The sequence below is a fragment of the Leptosomus discolor genome, chromosome 1 (genome assembly GCF_034619465.1).
Source record: "Leptosomus discolor isolate bLepDis1 chromosome 1, bLepDis1.hap2, whole genome shotgun sequence".
Lineage (NCBI taxonomy): Eukaryota > Metazoa > Chordata > Aves > Leptosomiformes > Leptosomidae > Leptosomus > Leptosomus discolor.
The window spans coordinates 68,058,978-68,069,840 of record NC_141391.1 but is presented as its reverse complement, the minus strand read 5'-3'; the positions used below and the strand labels follow the sequence as shown (position 1 = coordinate 68,069,840).

Below are 10,863 nucleotides of genomic sequence, written 5' to 3'. Positions count from 1 at the left end.
GCCTTCGAGTTGGAGAGTAAGGATGGAGTCCTGTGTTGTCAAATCAATTCTCATAAAGAACAGAGAAGACTGCAGATGAGTTGATGACATAAAAGCAAAGAAGATATGAAAGTGATGATTATGGCTGCCACTATGCAATGACTTGTGAAATACGGGTGTTTATATCCCTGCTTGCATAACCGCATATTTATTGTAAACAGCAGTACCCAGTATTTTCAAAAAAAGTAGAAAGTCCCATTCCTGCTCAGTTTTTCTTTCTCAAGATCATTTGCTGTCTTCACTTAGCGCAGTTCCGCAGAAGGCTAACGTGGGAGAGATGAGAATGGATGCATGCTTATTAAACTGCAGTAGAATTCACAACATTTCATTGTACATAATCACTGGGCGTTTTGGGTTTTTTTCTGTAAGATCTTAATGCAGTTTTATTACATTATAATATTTTACAGAAGGACAAAGGGATTTGTTCCTTAATAGGAAAGCAAAGTTTATAGGCTCAAGTAAAGCAGATATGACCCAGAACACAATGCTTCTACGAGTTTAACCAGAAGGTATTTCATGTCGGTAAACTTCACCGGAATGCTGAACGTTCTGTGCTTCCTGCTGAAATGACTTAGATTTTAACATAGTTAGTTTTTTTTAGGATGACACTACGCTGACAGAAATTAGAGGTGATGAACAAGAATTAAAGGAGCAAAATGTTCTTTTTTTTTCTTTAAAAAAAGATTAAAAAACCATACAACACAAAAATTAGTTGTATTGTCTCAGCTATTGTAACAACCAGTTCACACTGGCCCCTTTTTCCTGTAATTAAAGCCATTTTTCTTTTCCCCTTTCTGGCCTCTTCCTGGCCCAGTGTTCCAGCAACAAACAGAAAAAATGTGAGATTTTTTGAATAGGCAAGTAGTAACAACAGGTAGACATGCTTTTCTTCCTGTACTCAGGGGTCATGGTGGAGATCTTTGCTTCCTTTAAGTGTAGTAACTGCAGTGCAATCCTCAGTCTTCTTGATTCTGATGCACAGATCTATTTTTATCCAGTCTGGGAGTGCACCATACATGTATATACTGGTGTACGCAGTCCCTCCCTAAGAGCCATCTCAGTAGTGTCCACTCTTTCCCCTGTTTCTCCTTCAGTTAAACTTTATCACTTTGATAGTTTTTGTGAAATCTGTGCTTTCTTGTCACTGTTGCTGACATTTTGCTAATCAAAATCTTTTTGTCATCATTCTCTTCCTTCTTTCATTTAGCATAATGGCCAAAGTGTTTCTCTGCCAGACTAACCATACAGGCAATTTCATTACTGTTTCTTCATTCCTCTGTAGCTATGTCAGATGCAAACTCTTAGCCTTTGGAGACACAGGTAATCACAGACTCATTCTTAATTTCCTACTCACATGGGTTCATTATATTTCTGCCATACTGCCACTACGCATGGAGACTGGGGGAAGAACTGCAGCCCTTTCCTGACCAGTTGGTTGGTTCTAGGACTTCAGGAGAAAAAAAAAAAATAAAAAAATTACTACATTTACTATTTTACTGTGAAAGGTATCACTGCAAGGGCTAAATTTACCACTCAGTCAGGGAGTAAGGTTCAGAGGCACTACCAAAGACATCTTTGCTTCCCCAGTCACTTTGCCAGGGATAAATGTTTATTGGGTCCCCCTAGTCGGAGTAGTCATACCATGCAGCATCTCTACATGGATCGTAGCTGCGTTTAGGCCTGGTACAGATATTATTAGTTGAAACTATGTCTTCCTGAAAATTCAATCACAATATCTTGCTCAGTCATCAGATCATAGTCTTACTTTGTGTTACAGTGATGCCTCCTTAGATTTGTCTTAAATATGTTGTTCCTTCACATAAATATAGGTAGCAGCTTTGTGGTACCCAGGGGACAGTAGGTTCATATTTTGTTAGTTTCTTGCATAATGCAAAAGGAGATTAGAAAGCTTCTTATATTCTGTTTCCTCCCGAGAGAAAGCTATCATGCAGATCAAGAGAGGAAACGATTTCCTTGCTTGGCACAAATGAGTCACAGAAAATGACCTTCTTTGTAGTCTAATTTAGACCCAAGAATCCTCTGAAGAGCTGATAATATAAGCCCATATGGCTTGGATGAAGAAAAGTTGGAAAAGATATTGCCATTAACAGACTCATCCGCATCTTAAAAAGCAGCATTTCACTTTGCCTAGATTTTTTGATCAGACTGCTAGCAGCTGCAAACCTCATGTTGCCTGCACATGTTATCTGTAATACACACACACACGCATGTGATACGCTGCTGCTGAGGTTTCATTTCAACAATGGAGATATTGAAAAAGCAATGCACATTCTTTGGCTGTTTCTTGTAATGCGTTTAACATCTTTAAAAATACATATTCATGTGAGTTTTGAAATGTGCTTTCATTTACATTGTTGGACTCTACAGCATGTCGATTCGGAGACAGATGTTCATTAGAGAGGAAGCAAAAAGCTTTTAGTCTTATGTCAAGAAAACAAGAGACAACAGAAAATAAACTAGCACACTGATACATGAAAACACTGCCAAAAAGCTTCAGGAGAAAAGGGCTGGTGGGAGACCAGAAGAGTAGCTGGACAGCACAGCGAGTGCAAATAACAACATGTAGATTCTCCTGTGAGGAAGCTTGATTATTCCACGGTGAAGAGTGTAAGAAGGTGCCAGCTTTTTTTTTTTGCCTTTTTTTTTAAAATTTTTTTTCCTTGCTGTAAGGTTTTTTTTTTAAAATTACTCTGTGTGTGTCTCTGTGTGTGTGTTGCTGTTTCGGTGGGTTTTTTTAATGTTGGTCTGTTCTGATCATTGCTAATTGATTCTGTAGGCATCTTAGTAGTTTCTTTTATGCTTCAGTGCAGAAGTTGGTGGTACTATGTTTTAAAGGAAAGGCTGGGTTTATGGTTGAATTTTCCCACAGCCTTCCTTCCTGGACATATATGCCCATGCTCTTGGTAAAGGCAGGCCATCCTGGAAAACAGCCTGGAAGTGTAGCCGTGGATAAGCATGCACTCCTAAATCTGCCCAGTATGCCACTGTGCCCCAGCCACACCTCTGGGTTGGGATGCTTTCGGGTCAGGCTGCTTATGATCCTGGGCAGACTTTCAAATTATCGTGGCTCATGGGCCTTTTGTTTTTCATCGTATACAAATGAGAGTCATGACAGTGTATTTTTTTTTTTTTTAACCAACAAATGTGGTACACCACACACCCTCGTGAGCGCCAGTGCTAGAGCAGAGAGAGGTTGCAAGCAACACCTGAGGTTAGGATGTGGGGGACAACCATCACCTGAGAAAACAGGGTGAATTTATGCCGGGTCAAATTAAATTAGATTTAAGAGTGGTGGGCTCTGACTGCAAATCTGGGTGTGCAAAAAGGGGTGGGACATTTATGTATAGCTTGGTTTTGTGAATGTATACTAGCTGGGTTATAGGTAGGTACTTTGTTTCCTGGACATAAAGCAGACAGAAGTGCCACGACTGCCTGAAAAGAACACAACTGCAAATTGGGAAGGGTAGTCTGTTGAGTATCTGCTGAGAGTAACTCTCACAGCGGCAAATGCTGGGAAGAGAATTGATAAATTGATTTTTTTTAATGACTATTTTGGGGTCAACTTTCTGCAGATGAGAAAAGCTTCAGATGGGGAAATGAGGTCAACCGAAGTATTTATGCACACAGAAAACAGAGAGAAGTAAAATATTTTATCTGAGATTTCTATAATATTTAGAGCATGGAAGCAGGTTTTCTCTCTGACACTGTTGGGGAAGATTAATCAGTTCCCAGTATCAGTGTGTAGAGTAAGTTTCTTCAGTTACTGAATCACCACAAGGACAAAGATAACATATTTTTAAAGAGATCTATAAGCTAAATTTTTGAGCTCGTTTGGGGTCAACTTGTAGGGATCCCGACAATAGGATCCATTTTCCTTTGCTTATAGCTAAACTTTACCCACTTGCTTGTAGCTGAAAGTCCGTGTTTCTGCCTGTGTATAGCATTGTGAACAGTTGTTTGCCATTCTTCTTCAGTGAGGTGACTCGGTGGGCCTGTATTTATTCTGTGCAAATATGTTCAAGGTGCGTGTGTGTGTGATGAAGGGGCAAAAGCAACAGCCCTTGTATATTCCTCTTTATCTGTTAGCACGTAGAGCGTTAAAACAGGCCTGTACAACACGCTTACTCCAAACCTGCTTGTTTGTCACATCTAAGAGGCAACAACAGGTCGGCCAGTCTGAGTCAATGTCCTTCCTAAAACGTGAGCTACCTGATCAGCATTCTTGTAGCTTCTGCTCAGGCTGCTGCTTGTGCTGCCTCTTGTCCAGCTGGAAGGTAAGACAAAAACAGGGGAGTCAGAAGTATTGTGACAGGTGAAATTGGGGCTATGGTGAGGAAAATGCTACGGGTGATAAGGACAGGGAGCACTGTAGGTATCACAGGGGATGCAAAGGACTGGCGGACAGAGGAGCTTGAAGTATTGCAGTGAGCTGGGAGCATTGTGGAGAAGAGATGGCACATGGTAGGTGGAATGGGGATAATGTAATGAGGTTACAGAGGACAGCAGGCATTTTGCAGTGAGGAGGAGGGAATTACAGCATGGATATTGGTTAAATGGAAGCCTGCACTTCACAAAATCCCTTCAGAGTCTTGTGCTACAGAAGTATTTTTATCAAATTACATGTCACTTGGCTATGCATACAAGAACACAGTAAGTCAAGCAGCTCCTTAAGATAACTCACTGCTTCCTTTTTTGTCTGTGAGCTTGCCAGTTTCCTTCAGAGTTAGGCCCATACCTGTGTTGGAAAACCCAGATGCCCCAGGTTTTCCTACAGGCTGACTTCCACTGCCATCATAGCTCCTTCCCAAGCTTTCATTTGCTCTGACTTATTTCAATAGCTGACTTTTTTTTTTTTTTTTTTTTTTGGTTAAATAAAGGGAGTTCATTACGTGTTGTACCTGCCATGACTCAAGCAATGCTGGACTGTCCAACTATATTCTTCTAGCTTGCCTGGACAACTTCTTGCCCACAGACTTCATACCGCATGTGGCTGACAGGATTTGCCTTTTGATTTCTTGCTGTCTTTTAATAGTTTGGTTCTTTTAATACTAGCTTCTTAATATGTGTATAAATTGTCCTTAGTCTGTTTGCCTTTCCCTCACTTCTGAAATTATAGGTACAGTGGGAAAGCATTTGATGGTGGGATTCCCCCCCTCCCCCCTTTTCTTGCTTTTTTTGCTGCAGACTTGAGAAAGGGCATTTTATTGCGCTTCTTGGACATGCTGCACTGTGATGTGCCCGGACTGTTCTGCGCAGGGATGTTCTAAGCCTCCTCAGGGGGGCTGCGACTGTCTGCACCAAAGGTAATTCAATTTTTTACTCTTTGAAATAATGTAATCTGTAGACCTCTATTGAACTTTGCGCTCTGCTTTTGCCAGACCTTTAGGGAAGGAGTATTTCAATTACTGACTTTACAAGACCCACAGTTTGGCACTGACTACTGACAGAGGACCTGTTTCTTGCTGTTTAACGTGCAAGTCTGAAATCTGAATTCCCTGCTCTTCCCCCGCAATCAGGTAGAGCGAGCTTTGCCGCGGATCAAGTGGAGGCAGGAGACTGACTGGCCTGCTCCCAGCGCCCGAACGGGTTTGTTCATCTGATGCGGGACTTCTTCTCCCCACTAATGAATGGGTTCCAACCTGTGGGCATCGCCAGTGCCCTTTCTTTACGGCTCTGTGGGAAACAGGACTTGAACATCCCTCCCCCCCACCACTCCCTCCCCCTCGTCGCCGCGGCGCGCAGGCCCCGCGGCCGGGGCCAACGGCTGCTCCCCGGCGGTTGGTCCGGGCCGGCATTGGAGACGGGCCATCGAGTTAGTCAGCCCTCCCCCTCCCCCCGCTGCCCCCTCGGGAGTCCCGGCGGGCTTTTGGAGGGGGGCTGTCGCGGCCGGGCGGAACGGGGCCGCCCCTCACACCCGCCGCCTCCCCCTCACGGCGCGGTGGGACGGGGGCGGGAGCGACAGACCGGCGGCGGCGGAGGGGGCCCGGGGCGCGGCGCGCGGGCGAGGGAGCGAGCGAGGGAGCGCGCGCGCCGCAGCTGGGCGGGCGGGCGGGCGGGCGGGCGGCCGGCGCGCGCCGCGCTCCAGCTGTTGCAAAGCACCGCAGCACCCCCCCGCGCCGCCCCCCTCCCGCCCCCCCCTCCTTCCCTCACTCCTCACTCACTCACTCACTCACTCACTCCCGGCACCCCGCTCCCCCTCCCACCACCTGGCAGGCAGCGGTCCAATGAGCGCGGCGGCCGGCTGCCCCGCTGGCCAATGAGGGGGCGGCGGCGGGGCGGGGGCGGGAGCTGCCAGCGCGAAGTGGGGGGAGCGGCGGGCGCTGTGCTGCGCTCTGCTCGGTCGGTGGCTGGCGGCAGCCCGGTTGCGGCGCGCTCGGAGCCGTGCGCTCGCCCTCCTTCCCGTCGCGGAGGAGCCGCTCGCCTGCCTCCTCCTCCTCCTCCTCCTTCCCCTTCCCCCCCCCCCCCCCCCCCCGCCTCTCTCCCCCGGCCCGTGCGTCTCCGCGGCGGCGGGGTTCGGGCACTGCTGAGCGTCAGGCGCGGCGGCGGCACCACCAGCACCACCACCACCATGGCGGTGGAGGAAGAGGGGCTGCGGGTCTTCCAGAGCGTCAGGATTAAAATCGGTGAGGGAGCGGGGTAGGGGCGGCTGGCAGTGGGCGGGGAGCCCCCGCTGGGGAGCGCCGGTGCGGCGAGGCGCCCGGCGCCGGCCGCTCCTTTGCGCTCCCCCGCGCTCCTCCGCGTCCCGCTGGGGGGAGCGGCTGGGGGGAGCGGCTGGGGGCGGCGGCGGGGGGTCGCGGCGGCGGCGGCGGGGCCGGTGGGGAGCGGCGCCGTGAGGGGCGGGCGGCGGGTGCCTCTGAGGCGGCCGGGTGCCGCGGTGACAGGCCGGCGGCGCGGTGCGCGTCCGGCTGGCGAGCGGCGGCGGGAGTCCGGGCGGCGCAGGATATTAGGCGGATTTCGCGATTTTTTTTTTTTAATTTTTTTTTTTTCCCCTTTGCGTTGCTAGGCTACGCGCTAAAAGTTTGAAGGCGGTTACCGAGTCTCAGTACTGCGTGTCACTGGCAAAGCCGGTGCGAAAGCGGCCAAAAAGCGGCCGTGGGAAGGAGCCGGTGCCCCAGCCGCTTGCCTCCGGGAGCGGGACGGGCAGAGGCTGCCGCTTCGCTGCTCCCTGCGGCTCGCCTTTGGGGATTCGCTCCTCTTCTTGCTGTTGATCGAGTTCCAAACCACATTATTAGAAAGTAAGCGACAGATGTCAGCGTGCAGATTAAACTCTCCCTGGTAGAGCTCCCGAGTGTGGCGGCTGGGAGGGAAATCCCTCGTTTCCGTGAGAGCCCCAAACCCGTGCGCGGCGGCAGCGCTCTGCCGCGCTCGCCTGGGGCACCGGTGGCGGGGAGCTGGAGGGGAAGCGGGGAAGTTTAGCGCCGGCCTCGCTGTGGTGGGTACTAAGGGAGTTGGGCTTGGAGCTTCCTATTAACGCTCTTGAAAAATCTCCTCTTGCATACCCGTGCGTGTAAAAGCAAATTTGCAACCGCCAATTGTCACGTTAGATAAAACTGAAACTTGAGACTTCCTATGCAAACTCATTATTGGATAGTGGAATTAGCATTTCAAAGAGAACATTGCTAGGGTCGTTTCCTTATAAGCAGGTACTTTAGTGATAGCAGGTTTTAAGAAGTAAAATTTTATGACATAGACTAAAAATTACGTGTTGGTTCCGTGCTCTTTTATACATCCAGAAAATAGATTTAGTAAGACTGTGAAGTGTGGTCAGAGAGTTGTTTTCTGTCTCTTTTCAAAGAGGAGAAGGGAGGGGGGAAAAAAAAAGTCTATTCGCAAGGGAGAAATTTGGACTCCAGGCAAGTGATGCTGTTACAGGTTGTTGCTGTCTGGTGATTTTTAGTGAAAGGAATAAGAACACGTCTCACGTAGAGGATGATGACTCTTGGGTGAGTTTGGTTTGTTTGGGTTTGTTTTTTTTTTTTTTTGAGAAGAAAACAGAGGTGATGTCATACCTAAACGATGGATGTCACTAGAGTGTGAGAATCTCTTTGGGTGGTGGAAGAGATCAAAGATAATAACAGCAGCAAAAGACTTGAGATTAATCTCATTAAATCATGGACTAAAGTTAATCCTACTGCTGACTTCAGTTACCAGATTCCTCATCAGAGCTAAGCGTTTGATTAACGTGCATTAAGGATTCCTGCTGCCTTTAGGGTGGATAGCAAGTGGGAAAAGCTGCGTGCCTCACTGGTGCACCGATGCTTCACTTCTGCCTTCTGAGCAGAAGGTCTTTACTCGGTGAACTGCGAGAATAACGTCGGGTGCTTTCTGGCGCGCCGCTGCCCCCCGGCTTTCTGCTGTAATACGGCAGAGGGCGATGATGGGCGCACACAGAAGCCAGCTCTTCCCTCCTGATGGCTAGAAAGTACCTGAAGGCATATTCATCAGCTTTGTGGCAGGAGCAAGAGTCTCTGGGATTTCCTTTCGAAAGTTAAATACCTTTCTGTAGCTGACTAGCTTTTGTGAAATTTGTGAGGAAAATAGAAGTGGCAGGATTGCTCTGATGGGTTGAGGGAATATTTCTAATCTGGCAGGTCTTGCAAAGCAATCCTGATCTTGAAGAAATTGTAGATGGAGGCTTGTAGACTTCCTGCAGAAAATCCTGTGAATGGATTTGAAAGGAGGTGGTGAACGTTGGAGGGACACTGCTTTTGTTCAGGTATTCCCAAGAGTGAATTTGTCTTTTATCAGTTACCATTCGCTAGTATCTTTCTTCTCTAGTGACAGGAGGCTTTGAATCTTTTGATGGGCTAAGGAATAAGTTATTTGAGGACAAAGGGATAAGTCATTTCCGGTCTTGATTTGCTTTGACTTATCATGCTCAGTGGTCAATTCTTTGGGAGCTTGTTTCATGGCCAAGTTCTGACTGATCTCTGATGTTTCAGATGTTCTGTGCTTGATCTGCTAAGATGCTTCCTTCTCTGTAGCACCTTTGCTGGCAAATCATGAATGGGGGCACAGATACACAAGTATGCCTCGGTCTAAGTCTGATGAGTGATGCTTTGAAGAATTGGTGCAAACACACCGTGAGATCAGGGCGTACCTTTCTTTGTCATAGACAGGCTGATGCAGTTTGGAGGCTTCAGGCGGTGCAAAACATCTGTAGCCTAGAGGTGTTTGAATGCCCTAATGTAATGCATTACTGTGGCTGGGCCTCGTCATGCGTTTCCAAGAAGCTGCAGGTAAATGAAGGCATTTTCTACTGCTGGTGTAACTTGTTCTTTTCAGACTGATGGGTTGTGTAGAATCAGCCATATTCAGCTAGATGGGTAATTATATCCCAGATCCCCTAAATGCTTCCCCATTCTGAGTGGTGGTGTTTCTAGTCATGTTTGTATTTGGCGTGAGACAAACTTGTTTCATCTATTGAAGATGTGAACCCTTGAGCTTCTTGGGAACCTGTGTTTCCTTCGTTCGGTTGCACTGCAAATGATGTGCCGCTTCCAAAAAGCGTCTCATTGAGATACTGAGGTTGTGGAGCAACAGTCTGAACTCCGCCACTGTGGACAGCGATGTTAAGAGGAATTGTTACTGTGCTACCTTTTGTCCAGTTTCTGATTTCTTTTATCGATTGTTGAATTGAAAGAACTCAATGCCTGGCTATTTCTGCTCGTGTCTGGTGCAAGGAAGTAACATACAGTAAAAAGAAAAGAGTAGTATCTGTGCTGGTGAATGCACTGTTCAACTGTCTATTTGAAATTGATTTATTTTGGCTTCCCATAATTGAAACTGTTGTCCTCTTGTCTTTTTTTCCTTAATTGAAAACTATTTTTACCGGAATCCCTTATACATAAACAAAACAATGTGTCATGTAAGACTAAACAAACACTTCCTATAAGATTGCCACTTTGAGGAAGTGTGCAGTGCTGATATTTCCATGAGTCAGTGTTTCAAAACCTGAAAGGAAACAACATAAGGCTTTATGGCTGATGATTGGCTGGAAAAACTACAAAGAGAGTCCTTCTGCTTGACAACATGACTTGTGTTGCACTGTTAAAAATATTTAGTAAATACACTACTAAATTGCTACTTTTTTTTCCTCCTTAAATGGCATCAACTGTTAAACTTTCAGTTGAAAAAAAAAAAGGCTCACTTTCAGCATTTCTGCTGTGGAAGGCTGGATACTGGTTAGCACAGAACTTTCCGCTAATTTACTTTGTGAAATTATTTATACTTGAAAAAATCTAAAGAAATGGCTCATTTGTGAATTCTCACTATAAACTAACAAGCTTTCCATGTCCCTGAAATCTAGTACTCTTGTATCTAGGAGTATTAGGCTCTGCTCTAAAATTGTGTTTTTCTAGCAGTAGCAGGGATTGTTATAGAGGTTAAACTGTCCCATGGTTTTGGAATAATAATTGGGACAGGAGGATGCTGCACATCAAGAGGCTACTGGGGGCCATAATATAATGAGGATGACCCTTTGCTCATTCTTTCTGATGACCTCAGAGATCATAATGGTCCGCTTGTACACTGTGAGGGCTGGTCACAATTGAAGACGTTCATGAATGTCAAAAGCTCTTTTACCATCCAGGGCCAGGGGTGGACCTTTTGTGGCTCCAGGTGTTGAGGTCATAATCTAAAATGTGAGACTTTTGGCAGCATGGTCTCTCCTTAGTGCTTAGAGGGATCAGGAGCATGAAGCTGTAAAATTTTTGTGGTAAAGGTTGGCCACTACCTGATGTGACTCAGTGCTCCATTCACAGCTTACCCTGTTCAAAGGGTAAATCCACCACTTTCTGAGAA

The 10,863-nt window shown here is 46.7% G+C and overlaps 1 protein-coding gene across 2 annotated transcripts in view; it reads left to right on the top strand.

Moving 5' to 3' along the window:
* The first annotated feature begins 6,628 nt into the window (after nucleotides 1–6,628).
* The window catches only part of RASA3 (RAS p21 protein activator 3), a 139,350-nt gene continuing 135,115 nt past the window's right edge, over nucleotides 6,629–10,863 (top strand). For both annotated transcript variants that reach the window (XM_086482113.1, XM_086482114.1), the window contains exon 1: nucleotides 6,629–6,683. In XM_086482113.1, the coding sequence (XP_086338239.1) occupies nucleotides 6,629–6,683 (55 nt within the window). The remainder of the gene's footprint in view (nucleotides 6,684–10,863) is intronic.